General features: G+C 48.8%; 1 protein-coding gene across 1 annotated transcript in view; it reads left to right on the plus strand.

Annotated features, from left to right (window-relative positions):
- LOC139760164 (uncharacterized) overlaps positions 1-21,349 on the plus strand; it is a 78,486-nt gene that overhangs the window by 29,245 nt on the left and 27,892 nt on the right. Inside the window, exons 6-21 of the mRNA XM_071683076.1 lie at positions 548-656; positions 3,087-3,223; positions 3,666-3,879; positions 4,851-5,083; positions 5,782-5,970; positions 6,718-6,847; positions 8,286-8,413; positions 10,201-10,333; positions 11,340-11,425; positions 14,613-14,733; positions 16,264-16,468; positions 16,787-16,949; positions 18,289-18,415; positions 18,635-18,817; positions 19,523-19,794; positions 20,672-20,825. Of these exons, the coding sequence (XP_071539177.1) occupies positions 548-656; positions 3,087-3,223; positions 3,666-3,879; positions 4,851-5,083; positions 5,782-5,970; positions 6,718-6,847; positions 8,286-8,413; positions 10,201-10,333; positions 11,340-11,425; positions 14,613-14,733; positions 16,264-16,468; positions 16,787-16,949; positions 18,289-18,415; positions 18,635-18,817; positions 19,523-19,794; positions 20,672-20,825 (2,584 nt within the window). The remainder of the gene's footprint in view (positions 1-547; positions 657-3,086; positions 3,224-3,665; positions 3,880-4,850; positions 5,084-5,781; positions 5,971-6,717; positions 6,848-8,285; positions 8,414-10,200; positions 10,334-11,339; positions 11,426-14,612; positions 14,734-16,263; positions 16,469-16,786; positions 16,950-18,288; positions 18,416-18,634; positions 18,818-19,522; positions 19,795-20,671; positions 20,826-21,349) is intronic.

Consider the following 21,349-nt stretch of genomic DNA (forward strand, 5'->3'; position numbering starts at 1 on the left):
ATGTGTCGGAGGTGGAGGGAACGAGGAGAAGAGGGAGACCAAATTGGAGGTGGAAAGATGGAGTGAAAAAGATTTTGTGTGATCGGGGCCTGAACATACAGGAGGGTGAAAGGCGTGCAAGGAATAGAGTGAATTGGAGCGATGTGGTATACAGGGGTTGACGTGCTGTCAGTGGAGTGAATCAAGGCATGTGAATTGTCTGGGGTAAACCATGGAAAGCTGTGTAGGTATGTATATTTGCGTGTGTGGACGTGTGTATGTACATGTGTATGGGGGGGGGGGGGGTTGGGCCATTTCTTTCGTCTGTTTCCTTGCGCTACCTCGCAAACGCGGGAGACAGCGACAAAGTATAAAAAAAAAAAAAAAAAAAAAAAAAAAAATATATATATATATATATATATATATATATATATAGATAGATAGATAGATAGATAGAGAGAGAGAGAGAGAGAGAGAGAGAGAGAGAGAGAGAGAGAGAAAGAGAGAGGTACACAAGGATCACATGATACCACAAGCGAGAGTCTGTATCTCCCCGGACGATCCACAGGGTTCCTGCAGCAACAACGTGATCCCGGGCAGCAAGCTGAGCAGCGGCTACTACGAGTACACGGCCCTGGGCGCCGACTCCCTCCTCGTGCCCAAGCCTGTAGGAGCAGGTCGGTCTGTCCACACCTTCTGAGGTTCACTGGTTACAGTAATGACGGTCTTATCCGGTGGTGGCTCGAACATACGTTGCTTGAATATATTCTTTCTTAAACTAGGAAATTATGATGTGATATGTATTTATATATTATTACCCCAGGACCAGTTTTTTGAGTCCTGGTGTTACCTAGGACCTTTCTAAAGGCTCCAGCTGCCCGAGGGTACGCTACTTCCAGTAGCAGGGAACTGTAGCCTTCTTTGGAGTGAGAAGTTATTTTGATGAGATGTACTGCCGATGATACAGTCTCATTCCAAAAGGTGACTCTTATCTCGCTATGTAACCTTTTGCGGGCGGAGTCTGGTAACACCTTATAATGTATATACTTAGTCGCCCTTTCCCGCGTTAGCGAGGTAGCGCCCGGAACAGACATAGAAAAACCTCATTCACTCGCACTCAGTCTCCAGCTGTCATGTGTGATGCACCTAAATCACAGCTCCCTATCCACTGCCACGCCCCATAGACTTTTCCATGGTTTCTTCCGTCTGCTTCACATGCCCTGGTTCAGTTTATTGACAGCACGTCGCTCCCTGCATGCCACATAGCTTAAATTCACTCTTATCCGTGCATGCCTTCCACCCTCCTGCATGTTCAGTCCCCGATCATTCAACATATTTTTCGCTCCATCTTTTCATCTCCAATTTGGTCTCCTGCTTCTCCTTGTTCCCTCCACTTCTGCCTCCGGCTTCTCCTTGCTTCCTCTACTTCTGCCTCCCGCTTCTCCTTATTCCCTCCACTTCTGCCTCCCGCTTCTCCTTACTCCCTCCACTTCTGCCTCCCGCTTCTTCTTGCTAACTCCACTTCTGCCTCCCGCTTCTCCTTGCTCCCTCTACTTCTGCCTCCCGCTTCTTCTTGCTAACTCCACTTCTGCCTCCCGCTTCTCCTTGCTCCCTCTACTTCTGCCTCCCGCTTCTCCTTATTCCCTCCACTTCTGCCTCCCGCTTTTCCTTATTCCCTCTACTTCTGCCTCCCGCATCTCCTTGTTCCCTCCACTTCTCCCTCCCGCTTCTCCTTACTCCCTCCACTTCTGCCTCCCGCTTCTTCTTGCTAACTCCACTTCTGCCTCCCGCTTCTTCTTGCTAACTCCACTTCTGCCTCCCGCTTCTCCTTACTCCCTCCACTTCTGCCTCCCGCTTCTTCTTGCTAACTCCACTTCTGCCTCCCGCTTCTTCTTGCTAACTCCACTTCTGCCTCCCGCTTCTCCTTGCTCCCTCTACTTCTGCCTCCCGCATCTCCTTGTTCCCTCCACTTCTGCCTCCCGCTTCTCCTTGTTCCCTCCACTTCTCCCTCCCGTTTCTCCTTATTCCCTCCACATCTGCCTCCCGCTTCTCCTTATTCCCTCCACATCTACCTCTCGCTTCTCCTTGCTAACTCCACTTCTGCCTCCCGCGTCTCCTTGTTCCCTCCACTTCTGCCTCCCGCTTCTCCTTGTTCCCTCTACTTCAGCCTCCCGCTTCTCCTTGTTCCCTCTACTTCAGCCTCTCGCTTCTCCTTGCTAACTCCACTTCTGCCTCTCGCTTCTCCTTGCTAACTCCACTTCTGCCTCCCGCGTCTCCTTGTTCCCTCCACTTCTGCCTCCCGCTTCTCCTTGCTCCCTCTACTTCTGCCTCCCGCTTCTCCTTGCTCCCTCCACTTCAGCCTCCCGCGTCTCCTTGTTCCCTCTACTTCAGCCTCCCGCGTCTCCTTGTTCCCTCTACTTCAGCCACACACTTTCCCTTATTCCCTCCACTTCTGCCTCCCGCGTCTCCTTGTTGCCTCCACATCTGCCTCCCGCTTCTCCTTACTCCCTCCACTTCTGCCTCCCGCATCTCCTTGTTGCCTCTACTTCTGCCTCCCGCTTCTTCTTGCTAACTCCACTTCTGCCTCCCGCTTTTCCTTATTCCCTCTACTTCTGCCTCCCGCGTCTCCTTGTTCCCTCTACTTCAGCCTCCCGCGTCTCCTTGTTCCCTCTACTTCAGCCACACATATCCTCTTCGTCAACCTGTCCTCACTCGTGTTCTCCGTTTGTCTTCACCTAACAGCGCCTGACTCACGCTCGTATCATCGTTATTTGACGACAGACAATACAGTCACGCCGGGGGACTTCTCGCTCCGGAGGAGTCCATAATTTCCCTGCTTCTGGTTGCAGCGCAGCCTGGAAGCTATGAGAGCCGCATCAAAGGGTCCTGGGCTTAGATATAATGATAGATTATTTATCTCAAAGAAAGAATTCTTCATAAAACAAAAATGATAAAAATCTAGTCTGTTTTCGTCGGCTAACATATGTATCACACACACACACACACACACACACACACACACACTATATATACTTGTTTCACAAACACAAGGTTGACTGCGACCCAACATGACCCCCAGTTCATAAGTACGACGTTCCCTTCGTCAGGCAAGTGTAGCCACGGCGGGTCTATGGACACCTCGGTCATGACGGAGGCCACCGGTGGCATCAACAAGGAGACTACCTCACCCTGCTTCTCCCCTCACCACCATCTCCACCAGCAGGCAGTCGACCTGGCCATCAAGGTTAGTCTCCCCACCAGCAGGCAGTCGACCTGGCCACCAAAGGTTAGTCTCCCCACCAGCAGGCAGTCGACCTGGCCACCGAGGCTAGTCTCCCCACCAGCAGGCAGTCGACCTGGCCACCAAGGTTAGTCTCCCCACCAGCAGGCAGTCGACCTGGCCACAAAGGTTAGTCTCCCCACCAGCAGGCAGTCGACCTGGCCACCAAGGTTAGTCTCCCCACCGTTGCTTTTCTCCACTCCCCCTCCGCTGTCTCCCCGTACCCCCGACACCATCACCCATCCACCTCATCGGCTGGTGGGTGCGTTCAAGTCTGTATCCTTCAGTCTGAACTCATTTTCCACAAGAGTTTAGTCGTAATTTGAATCTGATTATGACCAGACCATCACTAGAGGACCAAGAGGGCTAGTGAGGTGAGGTTTACCCCCTTCTGCTACTTCGACAGGCCAGCGAGAGCTACATCTCCACCCTGAGAGACGCTGTCGGCGATGATCACTTCCTGAACCTGCTGGATCTGTACCGTGGATCCGCCCTCTCTATTGTCATCGACAAGACGCTCTCCATGGCCCAGGAGATCAACGCGGTGAAGGAGGAGGCCAAACTCATTGTCGAGAAAACCCATCCTGAGCTCTTTGTTTTCGTCCCATTTGGAGACCCGAGTGAGTGTCCTTGTTCGTATACGATGATGAGGTCCCTTCTTAAACTGTCTTGTTGTCTCTGTCTTCCCTATTGGGTGGAGTAGTGGGTGCCTCAGTAGGTGGCTTGCTTCGAGCCTTAATGGGTGGCTTAGGTGGTGGGTGCCTTAGTGGGTGCCTCAGTGGGTGGCTTGCTTCGAGCCTTAATGGGTGGCTTAGGTGGTGGGTGCCTCAGTGGGTGGCTTGCTTCGTTATCTAATGGGTGCCTTGGTGAGTGGCTTAATGGGTGTCTTAGTAGATCCCTTTGTGAGTGGATGAATGGTTGCCTCAGTGGATGACAGTGGGTGGCTTATTTGGTGACTTAGGGTGTGCTTTGGTGAGTGACTTAGTTGATGGCTTTCTCGATGGTTTAGCGAGTTGCTCAGCTGTCTTTGTCCCGCTTGGGGTCCCTCATGTGTACACCTGCTGCCCGTCTTTGTCTGGGAACCCTGGTCAATACGCTTGCAAACTTTCTCAACGAACTGAACTGAGAGAAAGCAAGTCAAAGAAAGAGAGACGCCAGATGTTTGACGTAAGATCTGGTCATTGTTTCAAGAGACAGGTCGACGTACAAATTACGATAGGTCCTCTAATGTGTAATGAACGTACCAACTTTACTCAAGATGTCCTGAAGTTGATGAAGGAGGCAGTGTTGTTGTGGTATGAGCATGTGGATGGAAGAGATGAGAGGAAAGTGACAGAATGATTGCCAGCGACGGAGGCAAGAGGGATTTAGTCTTAAGTGGAAACAAAAGGATGAAGTAGAAGCTTAGAGTGAGGTAGACTCTGTATGGCCTGCCCTACCATGCATCTAGACATCATAATGAATACAGACAAATAGCAAAGTTTCCCGAATACTGTTGCATATGTTTGAGGTGTCAAGAGAGAGAGAGGGAAACAAATGTTAATCTCACAGTAACCAAGCTGATACCTGTATTACTCCTGCCCCTTGACAGACTTCGGCCCCGTCACCAAGACCACAAATGCCACTGAGTTCCTACAGGTTCTCGAGGACCTCGAACTGGACGCCGGCTGCTGCTGCCTGGAGGAGAAGTTCTGGCACGGCCTCCAGCTGGCGCTCATCAACACCCCAGACTACTCCAACGTCTACTGCTTCACTGACGCCGGAGCCAACGATGCTGAGATCATGGAGGGCGTCATGGCACTGGCCTCCTCCAAGCACTCTAAGGTTAGGTCCTGTGCCCTCGGAGTTCGTCCATAACCACACAGTATCTTCCTCTTCACAGCGTCCTGTAACTAAGGTTAGCAGCCTGTAGCACGGGGGAAGCCAGCTGGTCAGTGTGAGCTGGGATGAGTGAGGCGGGGAAGACAAGGGACCTAGCCATGTCTGCAGGATTTCACGGAGGTGTTTAGGGGCAATGCAAACGCCTTAACCTGAGTTACAAGTTAGGAGTCGTCAGGAGTTATTACTCCTAGGGTTAAGATGGCAGATTTGATGCGTCATTTGTTATGGTCTAGATGATTATCGTTGATGTGAGAAGGGAAACAGTGGATGGTTGACTTGTTCTCAACGGTCCTCCACTGTAGAAGTGGCAATATCTTCCACTGTCAGTTCTTGTCTGACCCATACCACCACTGTTCCAGTCCTCGACGGTCTACCAAGTTCTTGCAGGATTGTAAGTGATTTTAAGCTCCCTATTTCATGTCACTACTTCCTTATACATTCACCTTTCTGTTCATTTGTGCTTCCACACCGCTACCTCTCTCCTGAGTGAGTGGCATGGATCCTGTACAAGTCCCTTTCAGTAGCTAAGCTACATGGTGGCGCGCCTTTCGTGCTGAAGGGTTCTTGAGCTACTGATGTGTTATGACGTAACGAGACAACCAGCTTCATGTCTTAATGTCTGCGAACTCACGATCTTTCAGGTGAGCATCATCTACAGTTACGACAACGGCTACGACAAGCAGGGCCGCGCGTGCCCGGGCTACACCGTCTCGGGCACTGACGAACTCAAGAAGCTGGCCGCCATCTCCGGCGGACAGTTCATCGAGATCGACAAGTTCGACATTGACGACATCGTGGGCATCCTGGAGACGGGCGTGGAGGAGAGCAAGGTGGGTGCTGAGGGAGGGAGAGTGGGGTCTCTGTGATGAGGGAGGGACTGTGGGGGTCTCTGTGTTGAGGGAGGGACTGTGGGGGTCTCTGTGTTGAGGGAGGGAGAGTGGGGTCTCTTTGTTGAGGGAGGGAGAGTGGGGTCTCTTTGTTGAGGGAGGGAGAGTAGGATCTCTGTGATGAGGGAGAGACAGTAGGATCTCTGTGTTGAGGGAGGGACAGTAGGATCTCTGTGTTGAGGGAGGGACAGTAGGATCTCTGTGTTGAGGGAGAGACAGTAGGATCTCTGTGTTGAGGGAGAGACAGTAGGATCTCTGTGTTGAGGGAGGGACAGTAGGATCTCTGTGTTGAGGGAGGGACAGTAGGATCTCTGTGTTGAGGGAGGGACAGTAGGATCTCTGTGTTGAGGGAGGGACAGTAGGATCTCTGTGTTGAGGGAAGGACAGTAGGCATCTCTGTGTCAGTGTTTACAGTCATGTTACTGGAGCTGATATCCTTCGCCTCCAGCAGAAAATTATGAGGCCATCAACTCATTCATCTGTCACCCGGTGAGAGACGCAGCATCACCTGTGTAAGCCATGACGAATGTGATGGTGCCTCATATAATACACCGCTGGGTTGAGGGAGTTCGCTCCAGCAGACGTGACCAAAGCTCTGGTAGTAGAGTGTCGTGTCTGTGTGTAATACAGGAAGGTGAGGATACATGGTGACCTTATGTGCTATGTTCTAACAACCTCTGGCCTCACCAGGTGGGGATCAGGGCCAGGGACGGGGTCACGGGTCATCACGAGGTCAACTTCCCCATCGATGACTCCATTATCGACTTCAGTATAGTCATCACGGGAACCATCACCGGCGCTACACTCACAGATGAAAAGGGTGAGGCGTGTGTGTGTGTGTGTGTGTGTGTCTGTGTGTGTCTGTGTGTGTGTGTGTTAGTTTTGTAGACGTGTGTGTGTGTGTGTGTGTCTGTGTGTGTCTGTGTGTGTCTGTGTGTGTGTGTGTGTTTTGTAGTGTATGTGTGTGTGTGTGTGTGTATGTTTAGTAGTGTGTGCGTATGTGTATGTGAGTGTGTGTGTGTTTTGTTGTGTGTGTGTCTGTGAGGGTCTGTGTGTGTTCTCTTAGAAAAGCAATACAGGAGGGGAGGATTATCAACGCTCTCGGTCCAGCCTTTCTTCGTCGCCTTCTGCGACACGCAGGGGATACGTGGGTAGTATTCTTTCTATCGAGAACATTATCTCGGAAAGCAAAAATGGGTATGTTTGAAGGAATAGTGGTTCCAAGCAATGTTATATGGTTGCGAGGCGTGGGGTATAGATAGAGTTGTGCGGAAGAGGGTGGAGTGCTGGAAATGAGATGTTTGAGGACAATATGTGGTGTGAGGTGGTTTGATCGAGTAAGTAATAATAGGGTAAGAGAGATGTGTGGTGATAAAAAGGGTGTGGTTAAGAGAGCAGAAGAGGGTGTTTTGAATTGGTTTGGTCACATGGAGAGAATGAGTGAGGAAAGATTGACCAAGAGGATATATGTGTCAGAAGTGGAGGGAACAAGAAGTGGGAGACCAAATTGGAGGTGGAAAGATGGAGTGAAAAAGATTTTGAGTGATCGGGGCCCGAACACGCAGGAGGGTGAAAGGCGTGCAAGGAATAGAGTGAATTGGAACGATGTGGTATACCGGGGTCGACGTGCTGTCAATGGAATGAACCAGGGCATGTGAAGCGTCTGGGGTAAACCATGGAAAGTTGTGTGGGGCCTGAATGTGGAAAGGGAGCTGTGGTTTCGGTGCATTATTACATGACAGCTAGAGACTGAGTGTGAACGAATGTGGCCTTTGTTGTCTTTTCCTAGCGCTACCTCGCGCACATGCGGGGGTAGGGGGTTGTTATTTCATGTGTGGCGGGGTGGCGACGGAAATGAATAAAGGCAGACAGTATGAATCATGTACATGTGTATATATGTATATGTCTGTGTGTGTATATATATGTATACGTTGAGATGTATAGGTATGTATATTTGCATGTGTGGACGTGTATGTATGTACATGTGAATTTGGGTGGGTTGGGCCATTCTTTCGTCTGTTTCCTTGCGCTACCTCGCTAACGCGGGAGACAGCGACAAAGTAAATATATATATATATATATATATATATATATATATATATATATATATATATATATATATATATATATATATATATATATATATATATATATATATATATATATTGAAGTGTCATATACCTTCCAATTGCCTCGTGTGATTTTGTTTTTTGTCGTAGTTTCCCATAAGAAACGCCTGACAGTAAGTTGTGTGGCAGGTAAGTGGTATGACCTGATGGACGAGGCAGCACTGAACGCGACCAGCAACGTGGAGGTCATCTCCCACACGGACTCGCTCAAGGTCATCGCCTTCACCAGCCCTAGGCTCGGCGAGTGGGCCTTAGAGGTAAGCCTCTCTCTCTCTCTCTCTCTCTCTCTCTCTCTCTCTCTCTCTCTCTCTCTCTCTCTCTCTCTCTCTCTCTCTCTCTCTCTCTCTCTCTCTCTCTCTCTCTCTCTCTCTCTCTCTCTCTCTCTCTCTCTCTCTCTCTCTCTCTCTCTCTCTCTCTCTCTCTCTCTCTCTCTCTCTCTCTCTCTCTCTCTCTCTCTCTCTCTCTCTCTCTCTCTCTCTCTCTCTCTCTCTCTCTCTCTCTCTCTCTCTCTCTCTCTCTCTCTCTCTCTCTCTCTCTCTCTCTCTCTCTCTCTCTCTCTCTCTCTCTCTCTCTCTCTCTCTCTCTCTCTCTCTCTCTCTCTCTCTCTCTCTCTCTCTCTCTCTCTCTCTCTCTCTCTCTCTCTCTCTCTCTCTCTCTCTCTCTCTCTCTCTCTCTCTCTCTCTCTCTCTCTCTCTCTCTCTCTCTCTCTCTCTCTCTCTCTCTCTCTCTCTCTCTCTCTCTCTCTCTCTCTCTCTCTCTCCTCTCTCTCTCTCTCTCTCTCTCTCTCTCTCTCTCTCTCTCTCTCTCTCTCTCTCTCTCTCTCTCAAATGAATCCGTGGGTCCTAATGTAACATTACGTACCTTTACAGACTACGATTAAAGGGAAATTTCCCGAAGAGCAACGAAGAAGTAATGAGAGGGAATAGTAATGCCTCACACGGTGTAGGGAGAACATCTGGAGAGTGTGATGATGCAAAATGGACATGGCAGGATGTTGCTGTATGCTCATGATGCGGTAACAGAGCTACAGATAACGGTAGTGGGAGGCGAGGGAGTTGGAAAGGGTAGGAGCGTGTATAACAGAAGTGTGACACTGTTTGGGTAAAGACGTTTGGCACTGTGACAGCAGTAGGAGTGTAGCAAAGTAGGCGTGCGTTTGTGGGTTATGGGAACCACAGCTGTTTTGACACACCTAGAACCTGGACTGGTGACTCTACTACCACGAGAATGTGAGGAAGACAGGTGGCTGAAATGGACCTGGAAGTGTGGGTATGATCCGGCACTGGGGAAATCCCAGGAAGATCCAACACAGAGAAGTACTTGATGAATGCAAGACCGAGACCTGGGCTGGAGTGATGTGAGGAGGAGTGATGTGTAGTGCTAGTGTGTTCCTATGTCGATACACATGAGGTGAGTCGGGAGATGTGGAGAGGAAGAGTCAGGGTGAGGATCTGTGAGGAGAGACACACGTTCTGAGAGGCGTCTTGATGGGGTCATCTGCGCACCCTGAGGTCGTGGTGTGGAGGGCGTGATGTGTGACCCTGCCTCGCATACACAGACAGATTCTCTTAAGACATTTAAGAAAACGAAGCGACCAACGTCTTCAGATATGATCCTTGTTGTATGATAGTGCTGTACGTAGTCTGAGGTGCTCACATCACCGTCGTTAGCCACCTACAACTCAACATGAGTCAGTCGCTCACAACTATCATCACTTGTCTTGACTTTGTCTGAGTCTGGAAAGAACATGGGAGCAATGACGCGGGAAACGCGAGAGCAGTGCTACAGTACGAACTCCGTTGAGATACAGAAGGTAGATAATGATAATGATCTGGGTTTTAGTAATCTCTGGTTCATATAAAGCCAAGTGAACATGGAACAGAAGTGCTAAAGAAGGGCGAACAAATTCATCATCTGCTGAGCCACATAGTTCACAGCCAGTGATGGTGTGCTTGTGTAACACAGTTCACTGAAAGACAGAATGACATTAGCCTCACGTTGTTAATGTTGTAGCTGAACGGTTGTCTTCGTTCTTGGGGGTCAGATGGATGGCAGCAACGAGTACAGCGTGTCAGTCAGCGCCACCTCCACCCTCGGCTTCCTGGCGAGCTTCGCTGAGCTGGAACTCCAGCCTCCCCGACCTAGCTACGTGGTGAGCTACGGACGTCCTCTCATAGGTGAGTTGATCAGAGGAACTCGAGAGATGCGCCAAGGTGTGCAAGGTGAGAGAGAGTAGAATGTGGTACTGTGGTAGGAGCAGTGTGTACCACTGTGGCAGAACTGTGTGCCACTGTGGTAGGAGCAGTGTGTGCCACTGTGGTAGGAGCAGTGTGTGCCACTATGGTAGGAGTAGTGTGTGCCACTGTGGTAGGAGCAGTGTGTGCCACTGTGATAGGAGCAGTGTGTGCCACTGTGGTAGGAGCAGTGTATGTCACTGAGGTAGGAGCTGTGTGTACCACTGTGGCAGAAGTGTGTGCCACTGTGGTAGGAGCAGTGTATGCCACTGTGGTTGTAGCAGAGTGTTAGTAGCCAAAGCGTAGGTAAATATAGAAGGGTTCTGTAGATAAGATTAAAGCAGTAGAAATCTGTCTCAATCTAATCTCATCATTTCCAAAACAGTTGAGCCAGCGTAGGAATCTAAGGTCAAGTTAGGAGGAGAAGACAAGCATAGGTTACTATATACCAACCTGGATGACCTCTGATCTGACCAGGGCATCTCAGGTCAGTTCCCACAGTCCTCACATGACCACCATAAATAAAGATGCATCATCAGTTTTTGATCGAAAATTGGAGTCATTCCAAAGACAGGAGATGGAGACGTTGCGAAGGTTATTTGGACAATATATCTCATCCAGGCTGATGGGGTGTTGGGTAGACACACGTGTAGACAGACATGAGACCATCCAATGCTAATGTTCATTGGACGTCTCAGACACCACAGATGACATATGCAGCAGGAAAGGTCATAAGGTATAGTTATAATTATCATCATTATCATCATTATCTCAACACCAACTCAACACAAGACCAGTTATGGATTTCAAGTCAGACAATCATAGATGCATTAGACATGAGAAAGGTGTCTTGGGTTAATGACAATTTAAGAAACTGATCAACAGGTTGTTAATAATGCGACTACCCCAGAGAGAGCGTGAGGTTAAGGGAGGTGTTGTCTGTCCGCAGGGAAGCAGTACTACGTGGAGGTGATGCTGGTGGGTTACCTGGAGAGCCAGGTGGACATCGTCACAGCCATGGAGTTCGTGGATGAGGTGAGACGCGTCACTCTGGCTGTGCTGCCTCGGGAAGGTGAAAGTGGTGTCAGCAATGTACAGACTCTGACCAGGCCCGACTCCACTCCTCTGCTCCCGCGTTAGCGAGGTAGCGCAAGGAAACAGACGAAAGAATGGCCCAACCCGCCCACATACACATGTATATACATACACGTCCACACACGCACATATACATACCTATACATTTCAAACTATACATACACAGACATATACATGTATACACATGTACATATTCATACTTGCTGCCTTCATCCATTTCGTCGCTACCCCGCCACACATGAAATAGCATCCCCCCCCCCCCCCCCCACGCGAGCTCGCGCGTAGCGCTAGGAAAAGACAGAAAAGGCCATATTCGTTCACACTCAGTCTCTAGCTATCATGTGTAAGGCACCGAAACCACAGCTCCCTTTCCACATCCAGGCCCCACAAAACTTTCCATGGTTTACCCCAGACGCTTCACATGCTCTGGTTCAATCCATTGACAGCACGTCAAACCCCGTTCACTATTCCTTGCACGCCTTTCACCCTCCTGCATGTTCAGGCCCCGATTGCTCAAAATCTTTCTCATCCCACCCTTCCACCTCCAATTTGGTCTCCAGCTTCTCCTCGTCCCCTCCACCTCTGACACATATACCCTCTTTGTCAATCTTTCTTCACGCATTCTCTCCATGTGACCAAACCATTTCAACACACTTCTGCTCTCTCAACCACACTCTTTTTATTACCACACATCTCTCTTACTCTTTCATTACTTACTCGATCAAACCACCTCACTCATGTCCTCAAACATCTCATTTCCAATGCATCCACCCTCCTCCGCACAACCCTATAACATTGTTGGAACCACTATTCCTTCAAGCATATATATATATATATATATATATATATATATATATATATATATATATATATATATATATATATATATATATATATATATATATATAATTGTGCAAATGAGGATAATGTATAGATTTGTAATCAGTGCAAGAGATTTGGTATCCACAGATGTTCACCTGTATACTAAACATCGACACTTACAACACAGTAAGACCTGAAGTTCCATTAAGTTTATAGAGAAATTTACGTTTTAATTTCGTGCAGACGTTACCTGCTGGGAGGCAGGGACTCGCATAGTGACTGTTGCGCTTTGAGTCAATGGGTGAGGAAGGTATCTCCAACACTACCCTCCATCAAGGTCGGTGGGTGAAGGGGGTCTCCAACACTACCCTTCGTCAAGGTCGGTGGGTGAGGGGTGGTATCTCCAACACTTACCCTCCGTCAAGGTCGGTGGGTGAGATGGTAGCTCCAACACTCTCCTTCATCAGGGTCGGTGGGTGAGGGGGGGATATCTCCAACACTTTCCTCCATCAGGGTCATTGGGTGAGGTGTTATCTCCAACACTCTGTTAGGGTCGGTGGGTGAGGTGGTATCTCCAACACCCTCCATCAGGGTGGGTGGGTGAAGTGACATCTCCAGCACTCTCCTCCGTGAGAGTCGGTAGGTGAGGTGGTACCGCCAACACTCCTCCATCAGGGTCGGTGGTTAAGGTGGTATCTCCAACAATCTCCTCCATCAGGGTCAGTGGTTGAGGTGGTATCTCCAACACTCTCCTCCGTCAGAGTCGGTGGGTGAGATGGTATCTCCAACACTCCTCCATCAGAGTCGGTGGGTGAGATGGTATCTCCAACACTCCTCCATCAGTGTCGGCGGGTGAGATGGTACCTCCAACATCCCTCCATCAGGGTCGGCTGGTGGGAAAGGTACCTCCAACACCCCTCCGTCAGGGTCAGACAGAGAGAGAGAAACAGTCCTCGAACATCAGGCACAGATCACTGTCTTGAGACACTGCTGAACACTGGGCCATATCGTCCGTTAGACACAAGCAGAGTGAGAAGACAGTGACAGACAGGAGTTAAAGAGGTGGAAGAATACTGTAGTAATGATCTCAATATGACCTTAGTGGGTTAACTGAGACAAAGGAACGGAATGAGATAGGCATCTTGACCTCATCACGTACTCCAGAGTCAATACAAGTTAAACATGGGAGACAAGAGTCATACGAGAGTCAGAGGTTCTACATAACACTCATATGACCCACGAGAGCGAGACAAGATCCCAGATACTCATAATGTGGTGCCTCGCTCCCACAGGGGTCAAGAAACATCTAACTATATGCCTTCTGAAACTTGATGGTTTTTGATACTTATATAACGTATGAGACATTTGCACACACACACACACACACACAACTGATGGTAAATGGTCACCAGTGAACCTTCGAAGTTGAGCAGATTTTTACCGACATGATACTGGGCGAGGCGCTTGATATATCTGAACTCAGGTCCTCCTGGACACTGCTGCCTTCTGGACACCCCAACATCTTGGTTCGCTAACCCAGAATCACACTGACCACACGGCTGCCACGCCCACCTCCTGGCTGCCACACTGTCTTATCTCTGGCTAATGGCAAATATTTGATCCTATTTCCTTTTTCATATCAATACATATTCCAAAAAATGTATCGAGAGACTTCCAATCCTTTTTTTACTTGCAAGCTAAAGACGATGCTGCTGTCACTCAGGTAAACAAGATATATTTCCAGTCTTGGATGTTGCTACTCACCATCCAGGGCGTCTCCTGGCTTGGCCTTGTGTTTCCTCGTGTTTTGAACTATGACGTTTCTGGTCGTTGATCTACAACCACAACTGCTCCATACACTGCAGTGTTGTGTTACATCTCCTTGACCGCCACTCACATAAACTATGGCACTCATCAAAACATTCCTATATACACTTTCATCCCAGAGTTTATGTAAAGTGATAAAATCAGGTACACAAAGGCTTCCGTGTACGAAAATCCACACAAAGGAGGGATGAGGTGAACGCCTTCCACAAGTACAGAACTACTTGTCCTGTGGTCGTGGGTACAATCCTGGACAGAAATCTTGGGACGCCTCAAGCAGGGGCATCCGTGTGGTCGAAGCTGTACGGAACACCCAGTCTCTACCTGATGTGGTACAGGGAGTGACGGAGCTTCGATCATACGTGTCTCAAGACTTCTGTCCTCGACTGATCCTGGACAGGTGGATACACAGGTGCTGCTCTTGACGACCTTTGTGCTGGTGTTCCTCCTTGACCTGACCATTCTTGACCTTCCCCTCCAGAAAGGAGTGGTGCTCTCCCACGTCAACTACCATGGCATGTTGGACGACCTCTTCTACATCCTGTCGGAGGACCTGCCTGGCGTCCCCTTCTACATACAGATTGATGGCTTCATCCAGACAGGTATGACTAGTGGATGTTATCTCGTCCATCAACCTCCCTCTGGAGGGCTGGGTTTATAGTTATCATCCTACTTCACACTGTGTGTATCTGTTCGTAAGTGTATGTGGACACATTTGCTTATCGTCTCTGTACGTGCTGGTCTTACAGGTCTAGGGATATGAGTGCACATTTGTTGGTTTAAAGACTAAAGAACGTTTTTGAAATTAGGGTCAGTCCATCATATTTTCTTTATACGTACTATGAAGCAGAGTGTGGGCGTCTGTGGGTATTTTCACATCCCTCTCACATCTGTTACCATACGAGTTTGAGATTTTTCATGTCGTATTGCCTTAAGGTAGTGCACTTGTATGCAAGAAGTCAGGGCTGATTCTACGGTTTATTACATGCATGAAACAGGATCCATTCTTTCAGCAGAATGAGGTGAGCAGCAGGGAAAATTATATGTATCGTCATTTGTTTCCCCATTTCTGTGTATGATGATGGTAGTGGCCTGAACTTTGTATGTTCCTCATAGTAATGATAAACATATGTATAAAATCAACGTGAATTGAGTTTCATATCTTATCAAGATACAGTACAGGGGTCATAAATGTATTGTTTAAGATGGATCTCATACAACACAGGCTCTATCCAGGACGTCAGTTTGAAGGCAACTTTGAGTATGTATGTAGTACCACAGGGGCAGTGTGTGTGTGTGTGTGTGTGTGTGTGTAGGGCCAGATGGGTTGTATATGTGTAGGACCACAGAGGCAGTATGAGTGTAGGACCACAGGGGCAGTATGTCTGCATTACCACTGGAGGACAATATTCACAGTGTTATGATATAAGGAGGCGGTTGTGTGTGTTACACCTGGGGTCGGGGAGAGGCCCACCGTGTTCATGTAACACGAGGCATACCATGGTGAGTGGATGGAGCCTCAGGTGGAGTGGATATGACCATATGTAGAGTGGGAACCACTTCAGTGGAGTGGATATGACTTCATGTAGAGTGGAAACCACATCACTAGAGTGGATGGAACCTCACATGGAGGTTTAGAGAAGTGGATAGAACCCAACGTGGAGTGGGAACTACTTTAGAAACCTACTTTAGAAATGGGGACAAATTCAAGTGGAGTGGGAACCACTTTCGAGGGGTGGATCAGGCTGGAGTTCCCACTTTATAAGTAAATATGGTGCTGTAAACTTCAGTAACATAGGAGATATATGTGAACAATAGGCATGAACAACGTACCCGTCTAGCACAAAAATATACTCAATCCATATGGCTTTTCACGACCACCAGCATATATGTGGACCAGTATGTTGGTGTCGGTGGTTTGATCATGGTCACACAGGGTATGGAGGGACACCTGCAGGGTGATGCCTCCCTCCCTGCTGGTCACTCTGGGGTGATCATGTAAGCCACCGTCAGTAGATGTGCCACACATACACACATACATGATCTGTCATCGTCGTTATAGCTCGTACTGGCGACAATGATGATGGAGTCTATGTCGTTGCATCATTGCTTCTCCTCCTCCCCCACTGCAGGCAATCCTTTCAGTCGTCTTTTCCCAACGATGACTCTGGCGGTGGAGTGCCGGGTGGAGCTGCTGGTGGAGGAATCAGTGCTCTACGCCAAGCCCGGACAGTCCACCAAGGCCTACTTCCGGGTCCATAACTTCGGCCCTGAGGCTCAGTTCGAGTACACCGCCGTCGACGAAGAGGGCTACATCTTCACCTGGTTGCCCAAGGCGTGAGTTCTCTCGAGGGACGTTACGTGTCTGGAGGGGATCACGGGCGGGCAGGGTCAGTTCTGTGGCGGCTAGACGCCACGTAGAAGGAAGACTTGTGGTGTTCTTACTTGGGAAGAGTTCAGCTAAGGAATTGCTCTGTGTTTTTGGGTTTTGGAGCCATATGTTCAAAAGGTCAGAGAGAGAGAGAGAGAGAAGGGGGTTATCTATAAACAATTTCATTATATTTCGTATCTTTTCATTTCATGAAATGTTTGTTTTTTAAATTCATTCTAATCCACGAAACTGAAAACGTCTGTATGGGTTGCCCCTTCGGCCAGGTCCACCATACCGTCCCTGGGCACTGAAGACGTGGAGGTACATTTCCGTGTACCGTCCAACGCCCCGCCAGGTACCACCAGCACCGTCACCTTCACGGCCGCCTCCCTCATCTCCAGCACCAACGTCAACACCTACATCACCCACTACCTCGTCATCGACACCGTCAGTACTCTCACAGTCTCACTTGAGTCCCTGCGACTCGGGGGAATTCTATGTTGTAGTTCTTGGTATCTCGGACGCTTCCAGCGGGGTGTAGCAACGAGATCTGATCTTAAACACTTTTGACTCGTCCTTGATCCTCTTCTGTCTTACACAGCTTCCTCTCTGGCCTGTCTATGTCCGTATGTATCACTGGATCAACCTCTACATCTCCCTCTTTCAACAGTGGCGTCCCTCGGGGTTCTGTCCTGTCTCCGACGTTCTTGTCTTCTTTTAATCAGTAATTTCTCTCTTCAGCAGATAACAACCTTCACTCATAACCTGACGACTCAACACTTCATCAGTCCTACGCTTCTTTCAAATCCTTCCCATCTTCTCTTGCTCGATCTGTATCTCGTCTCTCGTCACAACTGCCTCTGTTGGCTCAGTTTTGGACAGGATTTCCCAGTGGAACAGCAGTAACGTAATTGAGTCATTGCCTCTTAAGACCAAGTGTCCTACCTTATCTCTTTCAAAAGTCCCTCACGAGCTTGTTATCTCCTTTGCTGGGTCTGTAAGCATACCACTCGAGACAGTAAACAAATAACAGTGATCTGTAAGCTATTTTGGGTTTTGGAGCCATATGTTCAAAGGGTCAGAGAGAGAGAGAGAGAGAGAGAGAGAGAGAGAGAGAGAGAGAGAGAGAGTTATCTATGAACCTCTAAGAAACTAACAGCACTTTTCATATGCCAGAAATTCTTCTCCCTTGAGCTGTTAACACGCTTTAACAAGGCACTGATTCTGTCCTTGTACAGGGTACTGCTCTCACATTTGCAGGGATGTGGGTTCTAGTTCTACAACAGCCAAGACCTGCTCTTTTTGATGAACAAGATTTTTCCATATCTTGTAAAACTCAAAATCTATATTTCTTATTTTATCTTTTACCTTTTTACTCTCTTAAGACATCTTTAATAATTAGTGATATGGTCTGTCACCAAAGGGGATTTTGTATGTGATTGAAGTCTATGATATCAAAAAAGAAAGTCAGGTAACAAGGGTTATAACTAGGTATGTAAATGGTACTACCAGTCCAGTAAACCAAACAGTAAACACTACATATAACCAGACAAGAAATTACACAACCAAAACGGTCGCCACACCCATGAGCTAGATAACAGAGGCCATGGATGTGTTAGATGGTTGAGGCCACGAATGTGTGAGGTGATAGAGACACTGAGTGTGCTAGATGGCTGAGGCCTTGAGTGTGTGAGATGGTAGGGACCACGAGTGTGTGAGATGGTAGGAACCACGAGTGTGTGAGACAGTAGAGAGCATGAGAGTCAACATGGAGTGTTCGCCACAGGAACAAGACACAGCGCCTCCCACCTGCATCAGCACGGACAACCCAGACTGCTCGGGCTATGACACGGAGGGCACCTGCGGCCAGAGGGACTGGAGCGTCTCTGCCACTCTACAAGACACTCTCTCAGGTATGTCAGGTGGTCAACACTCAACACCTTCAGGAAGTCAACAACCCCAGGTACTCACCTCCCATAAGACCCAGAACATGACATTGATAACCCACATGGGAAACTTGTACATATAAGTGAAAGTAAAGGACACTAGTCACTTAGATGCCAGATACCACTGATTGTTTGTTAAGGGACTCTGCCCTTGGGAGGGATAGTTAGTTCTACGTGCGTCCTCAGGCCTGAACCGGGTGTACTCACGTCCCGAGGAAGGCTTGATTCTTGACGGATTTGTGGAGTCCACGACAGACCCCGTCGGCGCCACCTTCAGTGCCTCCTGCTGCGTCCGGTCTCTGGAGATCATCGGCGTCGATGAGATGGGTAACATTGGCCGCTGCCACTGGGACCTTGGAAGCCTTCAAAGTAATCACAAGTTTCTGTATCACGTATGTGAGTCTGGCAATGAAACATGACTGTGAAACTCAGGCCAGTAGCCGTGAGATGAAACGAGTTGTGAGATAGTGGGAATGGAAAGCTGAATGATGCTAAATGGAATTGTATAATAGTGGGATGTCAAGTTGAATGATGTGAGACTCTTGTGAAACATTAGAATGACAAGCAGAGTGAGGTGAAACATGGATGTGAAGCAGAGTGAAGAGGAGGATGAGGTGAAACACGACTGTGAAGCAGTTAGAGTGACGAGTGAGGTGAAACATGACTGAAGCAGTTAGAGTGAAGAGGAGGATGAAATAAAACACGACTGTGAAGCAGTTAGAGTGACGAGGAGAGTTAGGTGAAACATGACTGAAGCAGTTAGAGTGACGAGTAAGGTGAAACATGACTGAAGCAGCTAGAGTGACGAGGAGAGTTAGGTGAAACATGACTGAAGCAGTTAGAGTGACGAGTAAGGTGAAACATGACTGAAGCAGCTAGAGTGACGAGGAGAGTTAGGTGAAACATGACTGAAGCAGTTAGAGTGACGAGTAAGGTGAAACATGACTGAAGCAGTTAGAGTGACGAGGAGAGTTAGGTGAAACACGGTTGTGAAGGAGTAGCATGGTAGGCAGAGTGATGGAGAACGTGAACCATCCAACCTCCAAATACATATTCTTTCCCTTCCTTGCGAAGCTACCACAACGATCGCTCCAACGACCAAGCCTACCACACCCGAGGCCACTCCACCGACCACGAACACGCCAACACCCGAGGCCACCACACATACCATCCCAGCCTCCACCACCACCACCCCCATCGACCCCTCTTTACCCTCCGGGTGGGTGATCGAGTTTGTGGCTGAGGCTGTGGGGGAGACGTGGGTGGAGCTGAGGTGGACTGTGACCCAAGTGCCGGACGACCTGTACAAGTACGTCATCCTCGTCGACAACGACATCTCAGCGGAGGTGAGTGTGTAGGGAGAGGCGCGGACCCCGGAGCGAGGAGGAGTCGTGTCTTTTGCAGGTGGTGCCACAATAACATCACACAAAGTGATGGATGTGCGCACAAAGAGGTGCAAAAAGATGCCTGACTTCAACATATACAAGGACCAGTAGGATATGATTGTGTCAGAGATGACTGGGAGGTAGAGGATGGTAGACATAGTGTGATGAGAGAGGAATGATGAAGAAAATGAAAACATGACAGGGTGACATGAGGAGACCAGATCACTAGGCGGAGGTAAGTCACTTCTTTGCATAGTGGGACGTAATGATGACAGGTGTGGGGGTGATATCCCCACACCCCATACATGGATGACCCCCACACCGTACCTCTGGATGACACCACACCACACGCATGGATGACACCACACCACACACACACATGGATGACCACACACACACACATGGATGACACTACACCACACACACACACACATGGATGATACCACACCACACACATGGATGACAACACCACACATGTGGATGATACCACACCACACACATGGATGACACCACACCACACACACATGGATGACCAGGATGACCACACACCACAGTGCTGCATGACCCCACACCACAGCTCTGCCTTACCCCACACCACAGCCCTGCATGACCCTATACCACAGCCCTGCATGACCCCACACCACAGCCCTGCATGACCCCACACCACAGCCCTGCGTGACCCCACACCACAGCCCTGCATGACCCTACACCACAGCTCTGCCTTACCCCACACAACAGCCCTGCATGACCCCACACCACAGCCCTGCATGACCCCACACCACAGCCCTGCATGACCCCACACTACTCATCTAAACTAAGGTGTTCTCCACGTCCACAGTCGCGGTGCCGGGAGCTGGTGTGCAGGACCAACGTCACCTACCTGGAGTCCTGTACGCTGCACACCTTCTCCCTCACTCCTCAGTTCCACTCCGCCGACGGCGGCACTCAGGATGGCTCCAAGCTGTACACGGACGCCACCACGCTGGGGGCAGGTGCGTGTCTCTCTCTCTCTCTCTCTCTCTCTCTCTCTCTCTCTCTCTCTCTCTCTCTCTCTCTCTCTCACTCCCCCCCCTCTCTCTCTCTCTCTCTCTCTCTCTCTCTCTCTCTCTCTCTCTCTCTCTCTCTCTCTCTCTCTCTCTCTCTCTCTCATGTATTGGTACGCCAGCTCTCCTTATTCGACAGTGAAATTGACAAGATAGGAGAGCTTTTCAGTACAATAAGAGGGGTGAAGGACCTTCCTTGAATGAAATTTCCAGGTATTTCCCCATTATTTTCGTCTGTTGTCTGTTATTTCGAAAACTGTTTTGTGTTTATTAGTAAAAAAAACATTAATATTTGTGATGAAAATAAGGAATCGGTTATCAGATTTGAAAGAAATGCACAACAAAGGAAGAGTATCAAGAAAATCAGGAAGTTATAAAACTTCGCATTTCATTAAGAAAACCATATCATGTCATCTTACGTTTTCTGTGAAGTCTTGTTGTCATATCTGTGTTCCATTCTCTATAATTGCTCA

Source organism: Panulirus ornatus, chromosome 35 (genome assembly GCF_036320965.1).
Source record: "Panulirus ornatus isolate Po-2019 chromosome 35, ASM3632096v1, whole genome shotgun sequence".
NCBI classification, from domain to species: domain Eukaryota; kingdom Metazoa; phylum Arthropoda; class Malacostraca; order Decapoda; family Palinuridae; genus Panulirus; species Panulirus ornatus.